The sequence below is a fragment of the Trachinotus anak genome, unplaced genomic scaffold (genome assembly GCF_046630095.1).
Source record: "Trachinotus anak isolate AG129_WGS33_773 ecotype Australia unplaced genomic scaffold, CSIRO_AGI_Tana_v1 ptg000001l, whole genome shotgun sequence".
Taxonomy (NCBI): Eukaryota; Metazoa; Chordata; class Actinopteri; order Carangiformes; family Carangidae; genus Trachinotus; species Trachinotus anak.
The window spans coordinates 19,418,804-19,444,741 of record NW_027273852.1 but is presented as its reverse complement, the minus strand read 5'-3'; the positions used below and the strand labels follow the sequence as shown (position 1 = coordinate 19,444,741).

Genomic DNA, 25,938 nt, shown 5'->3' with positions numbered 1-25,938 from the left:
AATTAGTCATGAGCAACCTAAAATGACTGAGGCTTGAATGTGGAACACCTTGCCATCTGCCACAGGCTCAGGCATTGGTGGGCTCTCTCCATTAATCTGCAGTAATTGTAGTACATAGTAATTTGAAGATCTAATAATTGCTAATAATGTAACAGAAGGTTTCAGTAAATCTGCATTTCGTGTTTTTGTTTTGTTGTTGTTTTTTTTTTTTTTTTTTGTCAATTTAAAAAAAACAAAAAACAATATAGTTGAGAGTCCACAAATTCTTGCTTTAATGTCATGGTAAATGTAGATGATTGTTTTGGTTATGGTAAAAGAGGGAGGAGCCAGATAAATCAGCTTTATGACAGAACATTGGGCAGAAAGCTGCCAGAGCTTCACAGCTTCTCCTCTGCTCTTCTTTGTCTAATTATGGAGACCAAGGAAGGTGCTGAACTCTGCTTTCCACAGCTTCTGAACACCTCATGCAGGAAACCGTTACGACATCGTGCAGAGACCATGTTCCTTTACATCCTGCTGTCCTGCATCTCTTTGCTCACTGTGGCTCTCAACCTGCTCGTCATCATCTCTATCTCCCATTTCAGGCATGAATTTATAAGTATAACCTAAAGTGTTTTTTATTTTTCTTAATATCAAGCACTTAGTTCCTCAAGAGCTGTTTTTTTAACAATAACTATATTGTGACAATTACTTTCCAAGTTTTTATGAAAATATAACTGAACAATTTTCATGTGCTGCATTTAACATTAAACATACTACCCTTACTACAACAACTACTAACTCTCTCTGTGTTACTATCAGTGAATGTATTAATCATAAATGTTGGAATCCAGCCTCTACTACAGACACATACAGTAATTTACAAAGCTCCTACATGTTCTGCATCTGTTGTCATGTCCAGGCCTTTGATGAGCACATCCTAGCTATTCAAAAATGTTGGTGCGTATTATGTATTGTTGTATCTGGACATTGTTTATTTGACTGTTCATGCTGTTATATGAGATATGATGATGATGATGATGATGATAATAATAATATTTTTAGGAATTTCACAGCTACAGAGAATTATATGCTCAGTGATATATATTATATATCTCCAGGCAGCTCCACACCTCCACCAACCTCCTCCTCCTCTCGCTGGCTGTTGCAGACTTCCTTGTTGGCCTCCTGCTGATGCCAGTTCAAATCCTCCTGATAGGGGGCTGCTGGTTTTTGGGAAGCTTCTTATGTGGACTATTTTACTATACCTCTTTTACCCTTACATCTGCCTCAGTAGGAAACATGGTGCTCATATCAGTTGACCGATACGTGGCCATTTGTGACCCTTTGTGTTACCCCACTAAAGTCACTCAAAAAAGAGTTAAAATCAGTGTTTGTCTGTGTTGGGCCAGTTCTGTATTGTATAACAGTGCAATACTGAATGTCTTCCTGAAACAGCCAGATACATATAATTCCTGCTATGGAGAGTGTGTAATTGTTATTAACTACATAACAGGAGCCATTGATGTCATGTTGACCTTTATTGGCCCCATCACAGTCATCATGATTCTGTATATGAAAGTATTTGTTGTGGCTGTGTCACAGGCTAGAGCACTGAGGTCTCATATTGCAGCTGTCACACTCCAAGGTTCAGTCAGTGCAACTGCTAATAAGTCTGAGAGAAAAGCAGCCAGGACTCTTGGTGTTGTTGTGGTTGTGTTTCTTATATGTTTCTGTCCTTATTTTATTCCCTCTCTTGGAGGCCAGGACACATCAACCAGTGCAGCATTTTCAGTTTTTGGGGTCTATGTACTTTATTGTAACTCCTGTCTAAACCCATTGATCTATGCTTTTTTCTATCCCTGGTTTAGGAGATCTATTAAACTCATTGTTACATGTCAGATACTGCAGCCTTACTCCTGTGATGCCAACATACTGTAGAGAGTAGAGCACTTGAAATAAGGGTCAGCTTTGGTGTTGCTACTTCGCCAGTCAACCAAGGATGAGATGTAAAAAAAGGACTTGGCAACATTAACTGAGTTTGCTGTTTATTAGGTTGTGTATTAATACAGAACCTTTGTCAGGATTTTTTACCTCGAAAATATATATATTTTTAAATCAAAGTGGGTCACTGAATTCAACACCCTTAAATTAACTGAATAAGAATTGTTTTTTTTTTTTGTTTTTTTTTTAACTGAAACATGTATATCAGTGTTATCATAACTAATTTATTCTGAGCTAATAAACTGAGCTTCATGAAAAAATGCTAATTGTTTATTCTTCATGTTGTCAATGTTGTCTACTTGATTTTCAAACATGTCAAGTTGAACTTATTATTTCAGTGACTAATTTGCTCTAAAACACCACCACCTACAATGGTTTTATAAACATAGCAAAATCTCCAGCTAAGACAATGTTTAATATTATTTTTGTCAGTTTTTTTCCAAATTATCAAACACCCTTATCACAATGTGGGTAAACACAGACAAGATATGAAGAAAAAAATAGATCCTATATTGATAGCTATACTATAAAAGTTTGCAATACTCTGTGATGTTCTGTTACTTATTGTATTGGTTATATCCTCATAATTGATTACATATTATCCCATTATAAATTCATCACTTATACTGGTCAAATTTTTTTATGTTTGATTTGAAGAATTGTTTCACTCATATATTGTTAAAATAACCCGCTGTTTCATAGAGATGAACTAAGTATACATGGGAACAGCTATTAATCTAAACTGTAATTTGCATAAAAACCTTTGAGGCCCATTTGATTAAGAATGTGTGCTCAGATTACATTTGCAGGTAATTGTAACAAATAGCATTTTTAAAGGCCTTGCACTCCCTCAGTTCCCACCACAGTGAATGGGTTCACCATACGGGAGTGCAATTAACTCTAGCGTGACTGGTCAGAAGTCTGCAACACTGGTAATGCATCATAACTCCATGAGTGAGGAGGATAGCACTGTACCCCAACTGGTAATGGCATTCCTGTAATTGGCTCCCCCTCGTGGTTAAATGATGTAATTAGCACAACAATGCTGATTATAATGTGATCGGTATATTGATTAATAAGCATTAATACTAATAATCTTCATTTAGCACCCCAGTAAGATGAATATGTAAGAATCTCATTACCCCTTCCAGTCTCTTATTATTCAATGTATTTTTATACCATGTACCACTATTTAACGCAAGCACAAATATTTTGTGTGCCACAGTCAATGTTCCCTCTAATTTTTCATGTGTCTGGGCATACACACAAGCTCCCTGAGCACACTGAGGACCATTGTGAGCAACATCAGATGTGCACGCTGTGGCCACACACCAGTATCACACCTGATCAACATCTGGGATCATAGCATTTCTACTACCCATAAATTATCTAGTAGTAACAGCATTTAATGATTAATATACATAAATAAAAAACATCTTAATGTCACTAGAATATGCACAAATCTGACTTAAATTTTACCTTATTTTTCACGTCTGTCCTTCTCACTTCTCCAATGGTTGTACACTTTGTCCAGGTCGATGGCTCCATCTGCTTCTTGCTTTGACTTAATGCGCATCAGCTGGTCCAAATGTGCCACTTCAAGACGATTTCGGGTTGCTGTTTTGATATGATTCATTAAACTAAATCCTCTTTCACAATCTGCACTGGAAGCTTGGAATGTAGCACAAATATCCACAAGCTGTGAGATCTCCTTTAGCTCCTCATATCTAAGTGCTGCAGCCACCATATCTGAGAATGTGCTGATTGACCCCTGTTTAAGTTTTTGCTTCATTATGTACTTGAATTCAGCATATTGACTATTAATGGCCTCCATAGACTGTGGGTGGTGGAGAATGGCCTCATACTTTTTTGCCAGTGTGACAATGTCTAGTCAAAACTGATGTCTGAGCTCAATGCTTCAATGTCAAATGCAGACCACTCCTTCAATTCATCTTCTGGAAAACGAGCATCCATGTGATCACAGAGCTTACTAATAAAAACAGTAATCTCGCCAGTATTTCTGCCATCAGCAGATGAGGTCCCCATTGCCTCTTTGACATGGTCACTCCACTGCACATCCTTCTCCTTCAAGTATTGGGAACGCAACTTGTCAATCTTTGCTCTAGCAAAGCAATACCCTTCCATCACAGTCAGGTTGCGCAGCAGTACTTTGCCACTGGATCTCTGTTATTAGTGAATTCTCTTTTGCAGAATTCTTCAAGCACAGTGTAGTTCCTCAGAACAGCATTCACAGCTTGGTGCCACGACAGCCATCGTACTTCGTTCAGAGGCCTGAATGACAATGTATCTTCATCAAGAATCTTTGCTAGGTCCTCCATTTTGCCCCTCTTCACAGTGGACCGAGAGAAAGTGGAATATATAGTTCTAAGAAGAGTTTCCACATCTTGCATCAAAGGCACATCTTTCCAGGCATCATCAATGCCCAAGTCCTCTCTATGGGCCACACAATGTTGTTCAATTAGGTGTGGTATTTGGCGCTTTAACAAAGCCGCAACTCCGTTGTGTTTTCCTAGCATTACTGAGGCACCATCAGAGGTCAGCATCACCATTCTCTGCATGTCCATTCCATGTTTGGTGTAAAACTGAGTTATTGCTTGCACAATATCCTGAGCAGCGCATGCTGTCAGCTGGGTGATGCCACCAAACACAGTTTTATAGTTGACATCATTTTCCTCCCTGTATTTAATATATATGACTAGCATTTTGTGTACTGTTATGTCTGTGCTCTCATCTATTATCAGGGTATGCCAAGGTACATTTTTAACACTGCATATAGTCTCATTCTGCACTATCTCATTGATTGAGTTCACAAATTCAAAGGTATAGTTTTTGCTTCGCCAGCTTTCTGGTATGCTCACATACTTTGCCATGTGATCATGGATTTGTTGAACAGACAAAATTGATGCATTCATTTTGATGGCAAGTAAAATATTGTCAATGAGAACTTTAACTTGCTCTGGGTCCGATTTTGTTTTGTGTGCCAGCTCGTTCCTTTTCTCTCTGTCTTTTACACTCTCCCGCAATAATGTACCAATCCCCTGTCCCATCTTGAGTCTTTGTACAATTCCAACAGCTTTCAAATGAGTTTTATGCTGAATATGACGCTTGAGGTAGTCCAACTTCCATTCAGTCCACATTTTTCCTTCTGCAAATTCGCTTGCTACTTTGGCTTCTCTGCATGTTTTGCAGAGCAGACCTTTCTCACTCGTAAAAGAAAAAAATCTCACCCAGTTTCACCGCTTGTTCTTCTGTTTGCACATACTCCGATAGCCATTCTATCTTAAAAGAAGTGCATTTCTTTTTTACTTTGGCTTGGTGAGTACATGTGTCACTGCCCGTTCGTTTCGCCATGATAAGGGGTTATCATTCGCATCTCTTATCTCCACTGCACTGTTGTTAGCTCGCTAACTTGCACAGCGCCGCGGCGCGTATGGGAAGGGCACCTACGCAAGCAATGTCAATGCTATGATTGGCTGCGTAGCGTAAGTGAACCGTATCGTATCATTGTCTGGACATCTGTCACTCACTGTGTTACACTGCAAAATGTTACAGAAAAAAAATGTTATTGCTCTAATTAATTTACAGTTTATGTTGAATTTTATTTTATGCGCTGTATAGATTTTCTTGTGCGCTGAGAATGTGTGTGTGAGCAGTGTGCGATTGCGCAAGCGTGCAGCTTAGAGGTAACATTGGCCACGGTGATCACTTTTTGTGATATGTGGAGTCACACTACTGAAAGTGTGATGATCATGATCATTGTATGTTCATCTCCAATTTCATTTCAGCATTAACATTCAAGGGTTGTATTAATATTTATTTGTTTAATGACAGTACTAAGGATCAAGGAAGTGATTTACAAATTATATCTTATTTGCTCTTCAACAGAGCAGTGATTCAATTTGCTGCTAAGCCATTGTAGGGAAACTGGGTGGTTTAACAATGTAGATGTGGCCTGACAGTTTCATCATTTCATCACAATAATGATCATGTCCCTTTTATGACAGATGTTCAGGATTTTCTTTTTGTATGGTGGGAGCATGAACACAGTCCCCCGCTACCAGAAATTATGCGGTCAAGATTCCCCTGTTCGGGCAATTTGCACTATAGGAGACTACAGGAGGAGTCAACAATACAGCTCAGCCTCTTTCAAAGCAAGTGTTGGAGAGACCATTGACATCATCTGTATGTATTTCACAAGTGTGATAAAGGATGCCATTTCTGATATAATCAATGATTTATTATGGCAACCCTTGAAGCGATTCAAGAAGGCTGCTAAAACAACACAATCTCACATATATTTGTATAAGCAATGATTTTTTTTTTTTTTCAAAAATACAGCTTATGCTAAAGTACACTTGTGTTAGAATGCTGCGTCCTTGCCTATGTGTCATCCATTTACATTTGTCACTTTCTATTTTTCATGAATTTATGATAATTGGGAAACTAATTAAATTAAAATTGAGATTAAATCTACATTAATATATCTGAGGATGAGTAAAGCTATTGTAACCTTTCCATTAGTACATGTGCAATATTACCTGGTATTGTTGTACTAGAGGCACATGTCCTTACATGCAAGTAATCTAGCACTCTAACTATGTTTGATGAATAAAATCAAAATCAAAATAATTAGGACTAATATGAGCATGAATGTAATTATTTACAATTTAGCCAATAAGTTGCAATTATTCACAGATAAAAAAATCTTTCCTCCAGGTCATCTCATACAAATAAACACCACAGCACTATAGATAAGACAATTGAAAAGGCATCACAATTACAAGGTGTTTAAGAATTAAAGTAATAAATATAAAGACAATACACTATTTACAATGCAACTATCACATTTACAATGTGTTGGAATTTAGTGCACCAAGTTGTCAACAAAAGAGATTGTTAATATCTTGTGGCATGCAGGCTGAGGAGTTGCTCTTGTCGTCAAATGAAGTCCCTCACCATCCTTATGTCATTATGTCATTGTTCACATGTGCTCTGGCTGAGCAGGTATTCCAACTCAAGCAGCTCGTTTGAGGGGACATCAACAGGGGCCCAGAAATTCTCCTCCACAGTCTCTCTGAACAGCTGCTGACACCAGGTGTTGAGGTGGTCAATCTGTGGAGCAGAGTAGGTGCTGTGGTGCCATCCTTTGCCACCAAACACGGTACCAGAGCTCCTGTCTGAATTCCACAGTGTAATGCCACTTATCAGGTAAACCTGAAAGGGCTGAGCTGCATAGTGGGGAAGTTTTGGTTTGCAAACAGCAGTAGAAATGCAATCCATACAACATATACATACAATATAGATACACACATAAGCATAAGTACACAGTTAGTGTCAACATCACTGCTGTGGTTGTCACTTGTCATCTGAACCATTAGAAGAGACAGCATTTAAATTTACACCAGTAACTTTACAGCACACATTCACAATTTTTCCATTCAAGATTTTATTGGACATCACAATGAAAGGCATCAGAATAATGACAGGGTCATATGTTCATTTTGTTTACAAGACTACACTTGTGTATCTGGAATCATTTGTGGCAGAGTTTTGTGGAATCCATCCAGGCTGTTGCATTGATGATGGTTGTGGTGCATTCCTACATACATAGGCATGTCTGGTGGATCCTGAATGCTCTCCAGGTGCCGCTAATAGCCAGCCCACATCTCATCAATGGCCTCTGTAAATACACATACATACATATTGTGTGTTATGTCCAATTTGTGTCAATGTTGTTCAAACTTTTTATATGAGGTAGTTTATACCAGGTGTTTTGATGAGGCTCGCTCCACTCTCATCCCTTCAGCGTTGATGGGTTCTCTTTTCCCACAGACACACCAATCCCTCTAGCTCCACCTGCAGCGCACGAAACATAAATAACACAAACCATTTGGTTAGTATTGTGTGTCATTAAATAGTGTATGACTAAGCAGTTTTAAAATGTAAAACCACCAAATTGCTCTAATTTACGTTGGGTGCATATACATATAATGTGAATATCACTTATGGGTGGGTCACTCAGAAGGGATTCTATCCTGGTTGTAGACTCCGTGGGCTGGCTGACTGGACTGGGCTGCTAAACCCAGGGACTGGGAATCCAGAGCCTGACTGCTAGTCTCGCCCATAAATGAGGATTCCTGTGACTTGAGCAAGTCTAAGAAGTAACCAAACAGTAGTAGTTTTGTATTTTGAATTATTTTTTTGTCTGTTAACTCTGTATCTCACTTACCTTCCACAGCTTGGCTTGCTGCTACCTGTTCAGGATCATCACCTGCCCATGAAGAAATGGATGTCCTCGCCTGTGTTTGCTGGACAACAAATACAATGTACGTACCTAGATTTTATGATGTACCAATTTTTACTTATTTATCACATTTATCTGAAGTGCTTAAGATATCAGTAATTTGAACAGTTTTCATGAAATATGCTATTCTGCTGTTTCTGTTTCATAACAATCAAATGATCAAATCAACACTTACTTGCTCTGTGTGCTGAATATATTTTCTGACCCTCTTCATCTGCACACTTATGATGTGAGTTACTGGTGTGTTGAGCCACCTCCTGACAGAACTGTTTGTTTTCTGTATTTTCTCCCTCTGCTCTGCAGTGAATTAGCCTGGCTTTGACCATAGACCCTCTGCTCGAAGGAGCTTCTCTGCATGGGCCAAGGCAGCAGCCTGGTTGGGCAGCTCCTGTGGAGGACCAGGGAAGACCATCTTACTGTCTTAATGAGCAGGTCTCTTTGGTGGCCATTAGTATGACCTGATGACGATGTGCAGGGGCACCTGGGTTCACCACATGAGTCACTTCTGAAATACACTTACATACAGTCATGCCACAACATTATGTTGTAATAATTTATCAATAACTAACATTGAATGTTAGTGTACAACAGGTCATTACTACTATAATACCTCAGATAAGATAATAAGAAACATAATTATAAAAACTTCCACATTCCTCATACCCCAGTTTGTGATTTGTCAGAAGTTTTTATCCAAGTTTATCCAGTATCTCGTTTCCCCATCGCCCCTGCAATATACCCCCGCCATAGGTGTGCTGTGTTAATTTTCATATTATTCTTATTATGTTCTGGCCAAGTATTTGGGTGATTTACATTTTGGAGCTTTGGCAACATAGGTTTTTTTCAAACCGATAAAGTCTTGAATGAGTGAACAAATGAACTAACAGCAACATTACCTGTCAACAGAATTGTTAGCCAGCTAACAGCACTAACTAACATTAACACTACATAGTCTTCCCAAATGTATCAAGAGACATAAACAGTGAGTGTTACGAAGAATTAATAACTTGAAACTTACTGAAAACTAAAACCTGTTAGCAGGAGCATCTTTCGAATCAACACTTCTAAGTGAGCTCTGCCAACTCTATGGTTGCCAAAGGAGCCGCACGACAGCACATCCTCCCCAGGGAACGAGGCCTGTGAGAGATTAAACCAGACCCTGTTGAGGCTGCTAAGGTCCCTGACAGACCAGACACAGTGGCCTAACCAGCTGTCTGCACTCCTCCAGGCCTACAATAACACCACCCACAGCACAACTGGGATGACCCTGCACTGTGTGGTGTTTGGGGGACATGCCAGGCTACCTGTGGACTGGGCAACTGGGATGACAGGTCATTACTACTATAAACTGGGATCTGACACCTTCCCAGGCTGGATAAAGCAGCACCAAAATGCCCTGAATTATGCTGACCATTGGTAAAGAGGGGGGAAAATGTCAGAGCGAGAGATCTGAGTTTAATTCACTTGATCTCAATATTGCATGTATTTTTATTATTTTAGCTTTTTTATCTCTGCATGTGTTTATTTAATAGTTTTACTGGTTTTATTAACATGTTTCATATTGTGTGCAGTTTTATTTCATATTGGCTTTATGGTGGTTTTGGACAGGTGAGCAGGGACAGCAAAAGACAGAAGCAGTGCAGTGGGAAAGGGGCATGCTGTTGGATGATTTACACACACACACACACACACACACAAGTTTGGAGTTTAGCATCGGCGCAGATTCACCTGATACATCTTCTGGAAGGATACAGGTAGTAGGCTGGCAGAGAGAGGTTTGGGTGAGACAACAGACAGATTGCCGCAGACCAGTCAGACAGAAAAGGCTTGGTTCAATGCCCACTATCTGATAAGTAAAGGAAAGAAGCCTCTGTGGGAGCCTCTGCTGTTGTGTTTATGCCACTGAGGATACTTTTTGTTTCCTTGCAGCAGCCCCCCTTTTTTTAACTAACTGACTGCCCTCTTGAAAATATTTGATTGTGACATTTTTATTTTAAAACAGCCTTTAATTGTCTTAAACCCTTTTACATCTTTCATCTTATATTTTATGCTGCTTAATGGGTTTTAATTCATTATTTAAACTGTCCTTATTGCCTTGCCATTCTTAACAGTGGTAATACAGTGGTGGTATTAAGAACCTCATACTATTGTATGTCATATGCATGTTGTCACCTATCTATGTAGGAGTATGTTACTATCTCGATAATGCGCCCTTAAAGGCTCCAGGCTCACAGCACGCAGGGGAAAATGTTAAGTTACAAGGGACTCTTCCTTCTTTAAGAAAATCAGTGCTGATGGACAGGACATCTTGCCAGACCCTGGTGAGGATGACAATGCCGTTGTTGTAGCATCAAGGTACCTTTCCAGACACAATCAACAACAGCCATTGTGCCTCAACGACTATGTGCAAGATGTCTCACAAATGCTAATTAATGTATTTGAATAACTGTGAATAAATGTTCTAACACAGAATTGAGACAATAAAGTGTTTAAATCCTAAATTGTAGTATGCTCATACTACATATAGTATGGTGTTCAAAACAAAAGAGTGACAAGTGATGAGGTGTCTACAGTGTATACGACACTGCAAAGAAGGTGCAACAGTGATGTATGAGACGAGTGTCTGTTGTCATGTGCAGAACAGACAAGTATTCATCAGCTGTCCATGTAGTTGTCTTCATGAAGAAAAACACCATTTGCATTATTTTTGGCAATATAACTCATGATATACATAGTCTCTAGAAGTGTATGATTTTCTCCCATGGTCTAGTGTTAAAGAAGTGAAAAAATAGCAATAAATCCATCTTTGCATCCATCCATCCATCCATTTTCTTCCACATATTCAAGGTTGGGTCCTGGTGGCAGCAGGCTAAGCAGGGAATTCCAGACATCCATCTCTTCAGCAATGCTTTCCAGCGCTTCCTGGGGAATCCCAAGGCATTGCCAGGCTAGATGGGATATGTAATCCCTCCAGTGAGTTCTGGGTCTGCCCCAGGACCCCCTACCAGTTGGATATGCCTGGAAAACCTCCAAAGGAAGGCGCCCGGGAGACATCCTTACCAGATGCCTGAACCACCTCAGCTGGCCTTTTTTGACGTGAAGAAGCAGTGACTCTACTCTAAGCTAGCTCCAGATGTCTGAGCTCCTCACCCTACCTCTAATAAATCAATAAATCAAAATATAAATTAGTGATACTTAAAAATACATATCACATCAGCACCCACAAATCTTGATAGTATCAAATTGGGAGTTGAACATATTATCCCATCCCTATAATGTACTACCAAAGACTATTCTGGTAACTGGAAAACAAATTACCGTAATGTCAAACTGTGGAAAACTTTACCTGATCCCATTAGGATCTTACCAAAATAAAGAAAGAACACTTGAAGTAAACCTATGCTCAGTATAACTATGTGAGGTGTGACTTTTACTTGTGGGTTTTAATTGGTCATGGTTCAGTATGTATAGCACATCTGTATTCTAATATTTGTATTTGTATTGACAGTGTACTGTTGTGTAGTTTTAAGGTCAATGACAGAATTAACAGAATATGCAAAGCTAATCTGGAGTGAGGTGTGGTTGAAATGATATGATGTGGTTGAATGATTGGGCAGGACTTGTAAGCACTGTTATCCGCATAGGCTCTGTTGAGTTATGCCATAAATGCAAGTGAAAGTATTGAATGTATGTTTATACTATATTATGTTTCTTTTATTTGGATCAAATGTTTTGATTGTTTTGTTTTCATGTAATGAATTGATGTAATGGACAAATAATCAGTCGTGGTAAAGAGGAAGATAAGCACAAAGATTAAGTTCTAGACTTCGCAGTTGGGTTCGCCCGGAGTAATGGGATGTAGCCATTGGAGACACTTGTTTCTTGTGGGTATATTGTAGGTCTCAAAGAGAGATGCACCAGTGGTATGTCAGAGAGCACTGGACAGAAAGCTGTGGGAGTGCAGCAGCTTCCCCTCGTTCTTTGATGATGGAGACCTTGCAAGAAACTGAATTCTGCTTTCCACAAATCAACAACTCCTGCAGGAAGACAACACATCCTCAATCTGAAGACATTCTCATTTATTGTCTGTTGTCCTGTGTAGCACTGCTCACCATGATTCTCAACTTGCTTGTCATCATCTCCATTTCCCACTTCAGGTATAGAAACATATTTATCTTCCTATTCATAGTTATATGAACAAGAAAAAACTGCTTAGAAAATGTTCAAAGGTTAAAAAAAAAAGGTTTTAACATGTAAAACGTTGGTTAACCTATTACAGTGTCTATTTACTACTACTACTTTTTTTTTTTATTAGTTTATATTTTTTCTGCCTTGCACCCATTACTTATAACCTGTGGTACATTCAGTAAATACTACACTGGAAAGAAGGAATGCTTTTATATGTAGGCTTTTGATCGGTGCATACTGGTTGATTGCAAATGCTTTTAGATGGTTATACTATTTACTGCAGTATAACAGAACAGATCAATTAAATGTTGATATTATCCAATTTCAGGAAGCTCTACACCAACACTAACTTCCTCCTTCTCTCCCTGGCTGCCTCAGACTTCCTTGTGGGTTTTCTGAAGATGCCAGTTGAACTTCTTCTCATCCATGGCTGCTGGATCCTGGGTGACTTCCTTTGTTCTGTGAATATATTTTTTGGATTTATCCTTGTCAATGCCTCAGTAGGAACCATGGTGCTCATATCAATTGACCGCTATATTGCTATTTGTGACCCCATGTTTTACTCCACCAAAGTTACACTGAGAAGAGTTCAACTCTGCATTTGTCTGTGTTGGATATTGTCATCTCTTCACAGCAGTGTGATGATGAAGCATTTCCTAAAACAACCAGACAAGTATGATTATTGTTATGGAGAGTGTGTTTTTGTAGTTAATGAGATCGAAGGAGCTGTTGATCTTGTTGTGTCTTTTATCATACCCATCACTGTCATCGTAGTTCTGTATATGAGAGTATTTTTGGTGGCTATGTCTCAGGCTCGTGCCATGCGGTCTCACACCATAGCTGTCACGCTCCAGCATTCAAAGACTGTAACTGCTAAGAGGCCTGAGTTGAAAGCAGCCAGGAATCTCGGTGTTGTCATAGCTGTGTTTCTGATGTGCTTCTGCCCATACTATTGTGTGTCCCTCTCAGGCCACAAGATTTTGCTTGGTTCTTCAGCTGACATTACTGTTTTTGTGATATGCTTTAACTCCAGTCTAAACCCCATCATCTATGCCTTTCTTTACCCCTGGTTTAGAAAATCTATTAAATTAATTTTCACACTTCAGATTCTACAACGTGATTCCCGTGAGGCCAGCGTTTTGTAGAGAGTGTGTGTGGAGTGACTGAAACTATTCTTTTTCTTTCATCAGGAAATGTGCTTTGTCAAGGAACTTGAAAGTCCTCAACTCTCAAATGAATAATGGCTGAATTACATTTAGCTGCTTTACACCATACTATTTAAAATTCTGATTGTTAAAATTTCATCTGGTTTAAACATACAGTTTATTGTTGTGAGATTCTTCTCTTGCCTTAGGTCATGACAACCCAAGCCATTTGTCTGCTGCTAGTCCTGGATGACATGGCAAGCAACCAGACATAAATGTCCAGTTTAAAAGGAGAAAAGATAAGAGAAGTGTTTGCTGTTTTTATCTGTTGCTGTCATTTTTGATATTGTCACAGCAGAAGATAGTTAAAGATAAATAGCTTGAAGAATGCCAAGGAGTGGAGCATCTAATTGAGTGAAATTACTCAATTAGACAGCATGTAATATACACCGTAAAACTTCAATTGATAGCCTGGGCTTTTATTTGCTTCAGTCGCTGACTGGCCTATATTTGGGGCAGACATCTTCATGGGACAGGCCTTTTGCGTTTTTGAACAAATCTCATGCACAGCAAAGATGGGAAATACCATCAAATTTATTATTTAAACCAGTATGAATATTACTTGTATAAAAATTACCAGGCTATCAAATAACATGAATCATTTGATCTAGCTCTGAGAGACAGCAGATGACAACCCATGCACACAGAGTGAGAGAGAGTGAGAGTGAGAGAGCAGCCTACCTTAGAAGGGATGAAAGCCGATGGTTACCATAGTTTTTAAACCTTTACTTGCATGATCAAATTTGGTAACTGACAATTAGAATTTCATGTCAAACCTTTTTCTCTTTGCCGCCATGATTTTTGAACGTGAGCATCGTTTACTCTCATAACAATATATCCAAAGAATCTGGCGTCTAATTGAGACCTGCGTGTATTTGACAAAATGTGCAGCCACACTAGGCCAGTAAAAGGTTCTCTAACTGAAGTTTTATGCTATACAGTATAGTATACAGTATAATATAACTGCTTAAGACTAGATGTATACATTTAACACAAAGAGGTGTTTGCTGTTGCTAGAATCTATCTATTGACATAATAAATTCATATTCAAATCATTGTCGCTCAATTAATCTGCAACCTATTTAGATTGTCTTAAGTTCTACATGTAACCTTACCACAGAATGATCTGTTACAACAGAAACACACTGTATATTTAACTCATGTGTTTCCATACTAAAAAGTTCACATGGACACTGTAAAACATGTAATATCAAACCCAACTTTAAACGCTGTCTTCAGGAATGTCATCATTAGCCATTAACACATTATTTATTTGCAGCAGCCTTTAAAACAAATTTCAGCTTCATGCTAAAGGAACAAAACAGGGTGACCAAAGTCATTTTATGTGTCTGATGGAGGTATGCTGGTGATCCAACTCACTCCAGCTGACAGCAATAACATCACCTCATATTTGTATTTTTTATAACTATGAGGGTCTCGGCACAACCCAAATCATATTTGTTATGGGTCTGTCCCTAAGACAGCTCTTTCAGTTAGTAGATTTTAATTTTGAAATGTGTGGATAGTTAATAATATGACAAAATATAATAATAATCATTATCATCATCATTATTATCATCATCATCATCATAAACTTGTGTGACACATTTGCGGCATAATCAAATGAGTGTTCAGACTCAGGAAATGGATAGCTTTGATCCACGGAGGAGCATGACATCCTTCATGTTCTGTGAAAACATGAAAATCAGCATGTATTTACAAAGAACCACAAGCAGGGATTATGATACTGTGTGCACAAACTCTAGAATACCATTTGATGTAGCTTTAATTACTGAAATCAGAAAATCGCCATTACATTGTTCAATATTGTTGAAACAATAAGTACAAATACACTAAATGTGCATTTATGTAAAAAAAAAATATATGAAGTCATTGAATATGAAATAGTCAAACAAGAGGCACTGTAACTGTCACCATAATAATGTCTGATGCATGTAACACACAAAATGTATTTGTATTTATATAAACCCCATATGCTAAAACATTAAAGAGCTGTGATGAAACAATTACAGAAACTAAAAAAGGATGATATTCTATGATAATTGAAAAAAAATTAATACAACATTAACCTGTGTTAGCTAAAGATATATGGTCTGACAGGGTTGAAGCATCCCACACAGGCTGTCAGTATAATCCAGCAAGGGCATGATGTAGATTCATGTTTTGCCTGTAGAAGTTGATGTGCCTCGTAAAGGTCACCAGAGGGCACCAAAGCTCACTGCAGTATGATACAGTACAGTAGTTCTGAGTACAAAGGCCAGTGTATACTTTCCAATCTGAAGAACAACCTCTATGATTGTGTTTACACACTAAACAAATGATCATATCTGCCAAAACTTTGTTTCTAAATGGGACTGGAGTTGTTGGACATAATACATCAGTTGACCAAGGATAATTATGTCAAATTAAGCTGTGTTTGCGGACATGCATGTCGCATGTCACATGTTATTTTGTATTGTACTTAAAATAAGTCAGTACATAAAATCACCCCCTTTAATAGCATTACAGTTGAATCAATCAAAGAACAATCATAAGACCTGACTGCCCTGAATGACTTCCTACAAATGCAGGCCCAACAGTCAACCAGCAGATGTCACCATGATACTTGTATAAGATGTTCGGCAGCCACAAACCATTCTCACTGCTTTTGGTTCAGTTCTTCTGAAAATTAGTTTTCCCCTCCGTCATTATCCTTTGGCTTGAAAGAAACCGCAAACTCCTTATATAATCTATAGTTTCTTCTACTGCAGGGTCCCACAATTAAATAATCTGTTAACTCATTGTGCAGGTAGTTTCTGTTTCTGTTTCCTAAAGGATATACACTCACTGAGCACTTTATTAGAAACCCCATACTAATACTGCATAGGGCCTCTCTTTGCTCTCACAACAGCCTCAGGTCTTCGAGGCATGGATTCCACAAGATGTTGAATTTCTGTACATATGTCAGCTGCACAACTCTTGTTTTTTATCTACCATAGTTAACTGTATTGCTTTTAAAACTGTGGTTGAACCACTGCCAACTCCACTTACACACTCCAACATGCATTCATTTAAAATTCGTGTTACCCCTGGCCCTCTAAGCCTGGGACGCACTACCTGCGTTTGTGACGGCTACCTTGCTGAATTGCTGAGGCCTACATGCATGGGAGTGTCCATGCCGCCACAGTGTCCGCTGCAGAACCGGTGCTGACAGCTCTATCTGTCTTGGATAATGGCAATCAATAATCAAACGTTTGATTTCTCTTCATTGTGAACTTTACTAACATTATTTATCCTCGTTCAGCAGGACAAAGACGGAAGGGAGAGAGAGAGAGAGAGAGAGAGAGAGATGGGAGGGAGAGAGCCAAACAAATACCTCCACCTGTTGAATTATTTGCATAACATTATTTTAGCCTCCATTGGGTTTCTGCCTTGACTATATAGTTCATTGCAGCACCCATATCAACAGGTTAGAGCAGACACACTGCCTGCTAACGTGCATGTCGCGCCGCATGGCTGCATCACAGCTGCACTTTGTGATCTACTGATTCACAGTCTCACCTATTCTTTATGCGTGACACACCCATCTCTCAGCAAAAATTGACAAGGAAAAGGCCTGTTGATAGTCATATTGACATCACACCAGCATGTACAGTATGTCTAGGCTCAATCTGAATATGACATGTACATGAAGAAATATAAATTGATTTTTTAAACCATTTTAGCAGCTGCATGTAGAGATAGTGGCGTTTTGGTGGCATTTTCTGTCAAATATAAATCAGACATGAATTTCAAATGAAACTAAATCCAACATTCGAGTAGCCTGCAAACTCTATGTAGAGAGATTAGAGCTGGCAGTTGCAGCGACGCAGCAGACATGCACACGCCATACAGGAAGTGTGCTCAGGCATAACTGACGTGCCACAGTAACGAAGCTGGGTGGCTGCTCTAAGCTGTTAAATGAGTGTTAAAATAAGAACTACAAGATTCTGTGGCGGCAACACACACATAACACAGGCCTTGTTTCCTGGCGTGGCCCATGTTTCAACCCTAAGCGCATTTTTGCACCACATGTCTTTTACCTACATTTTATGCTTGTAAACACAATGACTGTGTATTGTATAACATTAACACACATATAAGTTAAACTGTTCACTTATTTGTAAAGTTTAAGCAAATTAATTCCATTGTGGTGTGTTATTCTGTCATAGTCCAAGCATTTAGCTATAATAAAAACCAGTTTAAAAACCATGGAGACTGGTTGATCCATTTTATTATTATCACAGCTCTTGTGGGCCTGGGATAGAGTTAGCCCAGCTACACATAATTTGCTAGATTGTGTGGAGGTGTTTGCAGAGTTTTAACCTCTCTCTAATGCACTCTTTTTTAGTCTTTAGACAACAAATCTGTCAGTTTTTGTGTCTTCAACCAAGTGCAACACCATAAATGCCTTTGAGAAGACACAGTCCGAAGATATGCTGTTATTTGGACAGTTTAGTCCATCAGGGAAGTCATGCAAAAGGCACTGAATTCTTGACCAGAGATCAGGGAGGCAGTGGAATGCAGCCAGCAGGAGGCTGTGACGGCTGGCTTTTGCTTTGCCCCTAAGTGTGGTCACGTAGAACAGGCATTAACACTGCTTTCTTCAGACACAGCTGAATGCCATGTCTTATCACCCAGTTTATTTGAAACTGCTGCAGCCTTGAACATCCTGCCTGGACTTTAAGAAAAACTGCATTTTTGCCAAATTGGACAATTCTTACAAACTAGTAAATAGCTGGTGAAAAAGAGAAAAATATCTATTTAAAGCACTTAACATTGTATTGTATTCATCTCCTTCACATTGAATGCAACAGAAGTGATTTAATCTATGTGATAGCAATTGAAAAGTTATTTTGTGAATGGAGACCACTATTTATAATCACTGAGAAGCTTAGAGAATTAAACATCAAACAAAACTTTTACATTTTGAAAAAAATTGAAAAAGAAAATTTTGAGTTTGGGGGAGTCTCGAAACACTAATAAGTAACCACTAACATTTGTAATTCTAAAATGAATGCTAAAAGTGTAATCTACTGTCTACTGGTCATTTTAAAACATGTGACTAGCTCTGCTATAGTCAGTGTGCCTGACTTGATCTGCTGCTGATTATGTTAAAATGATTAATTGGGACATGTGCAGGGTGTTTTTGTAATTATGGCTTATGGGCTGCTTTCATGTTTTGTTCTTTGTGCCTGTGCTTATCTATTGTTTGTGGATTTGGTGTCAGATCAACATTTGTATTCACGTATCCACTGGAGTTTCCCTCCTGATCACCACGTGCCTCAGGTGAGCAGACTCTATCTCATTTCAACAACAGACTCATATAGTTATTTTTCCACGCACTGACAAATGAAAATAGGGGTCTTGAGAGGTGGTGATGACAAGTCCCCACACACCCAAGTTTTGGTGACAGATGTGTCCCCTCCAAAACTGGTCCCTGGGATAAGGTTCAATAAATGCTATATTGTATGAGATATTTTCAAACACTGGTTGTTCATAATGTGACTCTAACAGTAAGCACATCCCAAAAGTCTGCTTTTGATTTGTTTCAAATGGGGTGATGGGGGTGGGTGGGGCTTGGCTCTTCCTGAAGTCCACTATCATCTCCACTGTCTTCAGAGCGTTTAGCTCTAGGTTGTTCTGCCTGCACCAGGTCATTAGATGGTCAATCTCCCACCTGTAGGCAGACTCATCGCCATCAGAAATGAGTCCAATGAGGGTGGAGTCACCTGCAAACTTCAGGAGCTTGACAGACTGATGGCTGGAGGTGCAGTTGTTGGCATACAGGGAGAAGAGCAGAGGAGAAAGAACACAGGCTTGGGGGGATCCAGTGCTGATGGTCTGGGAGTCAGAGACATGTTTTCCTAGCTTCGCGTGCTGCCTCCTGTCACCTGCAGGTGGAGTCAGGCACGCTCAGCTGGGAGAGCTTGTCCTGCAGCAGAGCCGGGATGATGGTGTTGAAGGCAGAGCTGAAGTCCACAAACAGGATCCTGGCATAGGTCCCTGAGGAGTCCAGGTGCTGGAGGATGAAGTGGAGAGCCATGTTGACAGCGTCGTCTACAGACCTGTTGGCTCTGTAAGCGAACTGGAAGGGAGTCCGGGGGTGGGTCAGAGATGGATTTGAGGTGGGACAAGACAACAGTCTGGATGGTTTCTTTGAAACCAGGTGACTCCTGTAGTCATGGACCTAAAGTGGGATTTAGAAGGTGGGGGAGCCCTAAGATTTGAGGGTGGAGGGGTTTTACAGAACACCATTCCAGATCCTTCCAGCCCACTTAAACCCCTTCAGTGCCTGTAGTCCCTGTAACAAGGAGGTCAAAATGAATTCATCATATTTTAAAATTCTAGATAGATAAGATAATTATGTTGAAATTACTATAGTATTGTAAATTAGTAATAGGTAAGCTAATTTTTCATGAAAAGTCTCAAATGCTTTGTTGGTAAGAGTATAAACTGAATACTTGCACAGGCCCTGTATAATCCATTCATTCAAATATTGAAAGTAAAAACAAAAAAATTTGTCAGAATTTAGTTTTTGTTCATTTTTCAGTGTACACCAAAATTTAAAAAAATATTTTGTAGTCCTGTTTTTAGTTTAAAGGGAAAATCTAATAAACAAGGAACCCAAAATGGAATGATAACTCTCATTTACATTTTCTTAAAAATTATTTTTCAACACAACACCGGTACACAAGGTACATGCAGGGTGGCTGCCTGGTAACAAAGCAGGCAGCAAAATGGATGCTTGATTTGTGCTTTTCAGCGCCAACAAAAGAGTCACATTGAGAGAGGAGAACCTGTCAGTAGAAAAGATTACTTGTACTAGAGGCAGGCTTCACAAACTCTGTTGATGTAGGGCCAGTATTACATCCATGCAGAGGAGGACTGATAGCCACACATGATAAATGAATGAGACCTTGGCAAATAAAGAATTTTATAATTTGCAATCACTAAAGGGGTTACAATGTGAACAAAGGGTGAACTGCAATGTAAAAATATGATGTCATTACAAAGGAAAGCTCTAAACCACATCCCTGCTCATCAAGGCTGGAGCTACTCCTCTTACTCATTGTCTGTTTTGCTGCTTTCAGCTGAGACCTCCAGGAGCAGCCAACTTCATTTCCTTAAAGGCTTTAAAATGTTTACATCAAAGAGGCCATAAAAATGGAAAATGGATGGTGACAGGCCAATAGGAGCTCACTTGAACTTCATATGCTTTAGATGTCTAGCTGGCACAGCAGCCTCCATAAAGCCACTCTGGCAGGGTCAGATCATATTTTTCTGGGAAAAAAACATAAATTCAGAGGAAAGGTGTGTGTGGGGCTTGAAAACCTGGAATGGTCAGACAGTATGGTATTAAGTTTATGCTATGGAGTTACCTTTCATGTTGATGAATGCTACAGGCTTCCCTGGAATGGCAGGAAGGGCAGTTGTAAATATGGTTTGACATTTTCATTGGCAGATTTTTTTTAATTTTTACATTTTTGGTTTAAAGAATAAAAAAAGATGTGAATACTGCCCCTCTACATCATTCTGTTGGTGGGAGAGGCATGTGGAAGCCATATATCCTGGATATATTGTGTAGTACTTAGGACTCATGGAGGATTATGTCACAATCACAACATTAATACTGCATGGGCATAAATTCAGCACATCTGATAACAACCTCCGTCTTCAGTTATCAGTGACAGAGCTGTGGTTTTATGCAGTTAGCTCTTAGCATATTGTCCGAGATCTGATAACTGGCCTCATTTCACCTCTCTGATGAGAAAGTGGCCCTTATTTTCCGTTGGCTGGTGTCAGCATCATCAATATTGACATCAGTGTCAACATGTGCTACACTGAGAAGTCTCTCCAATCCTTTAAGGAGAGCATCTGTTTCAGGAGAGGTAAAGAATGTTCAGAAAGCAAAATTAGGGCTGAGCAGTTAATAAAATGTTTTATCAAAATCGCAATATAGCCCAATATGGCAAACTGTGTTCTTCTTTTACCACTACATTTTCTCCACCATTGAACTTCTGATGGAATAAAGAAAACCAGAGTTACTCAAGAAAAACCATGTAGCCACTTCAACACCAGGGTATGGTATTGTGCATGATGTCTCACTGTCGTGACTTAAGCCAGTGTTATGCTTTCTGCATCTAGAAGTACGCCATGGTCTGCATGGGTGTAAATTTCATCACTGGAGGGTGTACAGGAAGACACGGTTCTGCTTTTGAGTCCAAACTGCATTTAACATCACAGTACCACAACAGGCAATGTTCAGTGCAACATTTATGAATGTCAGTTACCAAGATTTTTAAAATGACTTCTTTCAATATCTGTACATTGAAGCTACGATGGTATGGTTGAAGGAGCCTTTTCTAAGTAACAGCTGTAAATGCTAACTTAGCTATGTAGCAATACCACAACTTACAAATAGCTCCTTCAAGTTAAGGTAAGGATCAAGGTTTGGCCAAATAAATTGTGTTTAAGGTAAGGTTGTTGCAGGCTGACCACAGCTCCACCTGACCAGTTCATTGCTAAGGTGCTGAAAGTATCAATGACACAATTAGATCTATCAGAGCATAAATAATTTGACAATTAACAAGCTAGCAAAGATAACCAGTCACATTCTCATCATTGACAGAGTGTATTACATCTGTGCACACCCTGGTATCAGAAATTCCACCTAATGGGAATCGTAGTTTGAAAATACTAAGTACTATGATTCTTGTAAAATACAAAAAGGTGGTGGAGCACCGTGAATATAGAAAGACATAAATCGGAACAGTCTGCCTCTCTATAATTCCTAACGGCTGACCTGGTGCAATCCCTGCTGTCAATAGGCGAGGGCGAGGTACACTCTGGACAGGATGCCAGTCTATCACAGGGCTGATATATAGAGACAAACAACCATTCACACCAATTAACCTAATGTTCATGTCTTCGGACTGTGGGAGGAAGCTAGAGTACCCGGAAGGAACCCACACAGACATGGAGAGAACATGCAAACACACAGAACCTTCTTGCTGTGAGGCCACAGTGCTAAACACTGCACCACCCCCCCTTGCATGGAACAGAATAATGAATTTGAATTCAGAAAAGACAATGACTGCAAAAAGTGAAGGTGTGATGAGTTATGTCATGCTCTGTTACACAGGAAAAAAAACCTGGCTGAGTAGATGGGAGGGGGACATATAAAAATCAATTGTATTGCAGAGAGCTTTGGACAGAGAGCTGCCAGAGCTCAGCAGCTTCTCTTCTTCCTCTGTCTCGCTAATCATGGAGGCCTTGGAAGAACTTGAACTCTGCTTTCCAGAGCTCCTCAATTCTTCCTGTAAGAAGCCAAAGCGTCCTCCCTTTGAGGCCATACTGATTTACATTATACTGTCCTCCATCTCTATGCTCACCACAACTCTTAACCTGTTGGTCATCATCTCTATCTCACACTTCAAGTAAGGCAGACGTATTGCATTAAGTTGAAAAACATTTTAATAAAAGCCAGAGTTTGATGGAAATGAATTTTGTTGTATTTTAGTCATTGCTTGAGTCCTATAAATATAATCATTCACATATAAGGATTTTTCTTATATGTGTGTTTCTTGTCTTCCTTTCCAGGCAGCTCCAAACCCCGACCAACCTCCTGCTCCTCTCTCTGGCCGTCTCAGATTTCTTCGTGGGCCTCGTCATGTTCTTTCAAATTATGCTCATAGGCTGCTGGTTCCTCGGTGACCTCATGTGTGTTCTGTATCAGTATCTAGCATATATTATTACCTCTGCCTCAGTAGGAACTATGGTGCTCATATCTGTTGACCGCTATGTGGCTATATGTGATCCTCTGCATTACTCCACCAAAGTCACAAAAAAAAGAGTTCAAATCTGTGTTTGTCTGTGTTGGATAGGTTCTGTGGTTTTTATAGGTCTGATGCTGAAGGAAAACCTTGAACAACCAGGCAGTTATAACTCCTGCTCTGGTGAGTGTGTAGTTGTTGGTAACTACATTGCTGGACTTGCCGATCTGATTTTTTCCTTTATTGCTCCAGTCATTGTCATCGTAGCTCTGTATATGAGAGTTTTTATGGTGGCTGTGTCTCAAGCTCGTGCCATGCGCTCCCACATTGTAGCTGTCACACTTCAGGGCTCTGTGACTGTTCAGAAATCTGAGCTGAAAGCAGCAAGGACTCTTGGTGTTGTAGTAGTTGCATTTATAATATGTCTCTGCCCATATTACATTTACATCATTGTCCTTACAGCTCAGGACATCTTGATCAGTGCTTCATCTGCTGTCTTTGTGATATGTCTGTTCTATTTTAATTCCTGTCTAAACCCTCTGATCTATGCATTTTTCTACCCCTGGTTCAGGAAATGTCTTAAGCTCATTGTAACACTTCAGATACTGCAGTCTCACTCTTCTGAGGCTAACATACTGTAGGGCAGTGATGGGCAACTTTGATCATAGAGAAAGCAACAAAAAAAAAAATCTCACTACCAGAGGGCCAGATTATGACCGTGCATTACACCAGTAGGGCACTGTAACCCCATCACTCTATTACCAAATTATAGCTAGTGATTTAATGAAAGGAATAAAATATATACTGGTAATCAAAGTTTATTATACCAAGATTTCTATTTTTTATATTCACATGCATTTAGTAATGCTTTAATGAACACAAAAATTCAGGAGTTCACATCCTTGAGTTATATTTCGGTACAATGGTCTCACCATTCAAAATCATCATTGGTAATCCTATAATGGTACAAAACAACTATTATCCAAGTTTGTGGTGCATTTCTACTTTGCCCTTCCAATCCATGACATTTCAAATAAGCATGCATTTATTTCTACATCCACTGACCATTACCCACAGGTGGATCAGTATAAAGTTCTGTCTTAATTAGATACTTGTGGCCTCTCCTGCTGGATTACAATAGCCTGAATGTCAATGTCAATGTTTGTGCATCAAATCTGCATGAGCTGGAAAGAGTTTCATCTGTCAGTCTGTTTCTTTCTTTTGACTTGATGTGGTTCGTTGTTGAGAAGTTGCTCTCGCAGATGTAAGTGCTCCCAAACATGCTGGCCATGGAGAGTGGTAGTAGTCTCCAAAATGAAAGAAGCTTGAAAGAAGGGAAAAGTTTGACTGTAGTATGCACAGTTCACGCTGCAGCTCTGGGGGTTGCTCACTGACAGTAGCAGAGAGGGGGGTCAGTAAATAATGCAAGTCGGTCTGTATTTCTCTCACATTCGGAGATATCTTTGAAGACAGACAATCAATCATGTCAGACCAAAACCACCTTAGTAAAAGAGGAAACATCCAAAACCTTTTTTCAAAATCCCCAGCAGGGGGGGAGAATGTAACAATGGCAACTTTTTCCACAATAATAACAATAAATCTTACACTGTTGTGGTGCAGGTGGTACTGGTAGAATGATTTGTTGTTAAAGTAAAAGTTCAGGTTATGACGTGGGGTTGAATAAGGTAGTTAACTATAGTTAGTGTATTACCAGCAGTAGATTCAGATCACAGTTTGGAGAAGCACTGCCACAGAAGCTGAGCAATGTGCTGCTGTGGGTGGGGACATCTGCAAAAACATGTTTTAGCCACTTTAACAAATGCCACCTAAAAAAAGCTAATATCAGTAGATGCATACGCTTTATTTTCCTGCAGTTAAACAGCCCTTTCCTTTGAAACTACATTTTTTTCAACCATTGCACTTGTGCATAGTAATACAGTAGTTCAACAGTTCACAAACTGTAGTTCCAAAGGAAAGAGCTGTTTGACAGAGAACATGATTGAGTTCAAGAAGTACAGTATCGTGTATTTAACTGGATTTACTCATGGTCTGTTATTGAAATATATTGAAATTTGGAAGTGTAAACTTACCATATATCATACATAAAATCACTCCTAGTTAAACATTGGAGTGATTTATGATTTATTATGTTGTTATTATGTTGTTTTGTTGGAGGCATGAATCACCTGGGCTCCTAAATCTTTTCTGTGTTTATATCAGTGACCACAATAAAACCTATCCTGGACCTTACAGTGTAATCTTTGAAAATGATTCAGTGTCCTCCTTCTCATGTCAAATAAATTAGTTCAACATACTGTTACCTACTTAATATATGGAAGAAAATCTGTATCACTAGATTTTGAAATTATAAAGCCTCTGAATTTCTAGAACTGATTTTTTTTTGTTTGTTTTTTGCATTGAA

The 25,938-nt window shown here is 39.2% G+C and overlaps 2 protein-coding genes and 1 long non-coding RNA gene across 5 annotated transcripts; 2 read left to right on the top strand and 1 right to left on the bottom strand.

The window, feature by feature from the left end:
- The first annotated feature begins 249 nt into the window (after nucleotides 1-249).
- LOC139623940 (trace amine-associated receptor 13c-like) lies at nucleotides 250-13,078 on the top strand. Of its 3 annotated transcripts, XR_011691615.1 has the most exons (5): nucleotides 1,923-7,212; nucleotides 8,243-8,330; nucleotides 8,612-10,663; nucleotides 11,156-12,465; nucleotides 12,875-13,078. XR_011691615.1 is itself a non-coding variant. In XM_071482607.1 (4 exons), exons 1-2 carry the CDS (start codon nucleotides 280-282, stop codon nucleotides 1,918-1,920), a joined length of 1,125 nt encoding a protein of 374 aa, XP_071338708.1. In that variant the 5' UTR covers nucleotides 250-279; the 3' UTR covers nucleotides 1,921-7,212; nucleotides 8,243-8,330; nucleotides 8,612-8,745. The 3 variants fall into 3 exon arrangements, 1 of the variants encoding a protein (XP_071338708.1); XM_071482607.1 differs by lacking the exons at nucleotides 11,156-12,465; nucleotides 12,875-13,078 and adding an exon at nucleotides 250-584 and having other exon boundaries at nucleotides 1,101-7,212; nucleotides 8,612-8,745; XR_011691614.1 differs by having other exon boundaries at nucleotides 11,156-13,078.
- LOC139623950 (uncharacterized) lies at nucleotides 7,228-8,618 on the bottom strand. The gene is made up of 4 exons (XR_011691616.1): nucleotides 8,484-8,618; nucleotides 8,234-8,312; nucleotides 7,770-7,860; nucleotides 7,228-7,684 (listed from the first exon to the last, which is right to left on the bottom strand). It is a non-coding gene; the product is annotated as an uncharacterized lncRNA (long non-coding RNA).
- A 9,929-nt stretch (nucleotides 13,079-23,007) lies between the features above and the next one.
- Nucleotides 23,008-25,130, top strand: LOC139636753 (trace amine-associated receptor 8a-like). The gene is made up of 2 exons (XM_071505432.1): nucleotides 23,008-23,180; nucleotides 23,344-25,130. The coding sequence occupies exons 1-2, from the start codon at nucleotides 23,008-23,010 to the stop codon at nucleotides 24,155-24,157; spliced, it is 987 nt and encodes a 328-aa protein (XP_071361533.1). The 3' UTR covers nucleotides 24,158-25,130.
- Nucleotides 25,131-25,938: the final 808 nt, after the last annotated feature.

Bases quoted from the DNA above. Each gene is read 5' to 3' on its own strand.
- LOC139623940 (XM_071482607.1), top strand. From the start codon at position 280: ATGGTAAATGTAGATGATTGTTTTGGTTATGGTAAAAGAGGGAGGAGC. The intron at 585-1,100 runs GCATGAATTTAT...ATATATCTCCAG, and splicing joins ATCTCTATCTCCCATTTCAG to GCAGCTCCACACCTCCACCA.
- LOC139636753 (XM_071505432.1), top strand. From the start codon at position 23,008: ATGGAGGCCTTGGAAGAACTTGAACTCTGCTTTCCAGAGCTCCTCAAT. The intron at 23,181-23,343 runs GTAAGGCAGACG...CTTCCTTTCCAG, and splicing joins ATCTCTATCTCACACTTCAA to GCAGCTCCAAACCCCGACCA.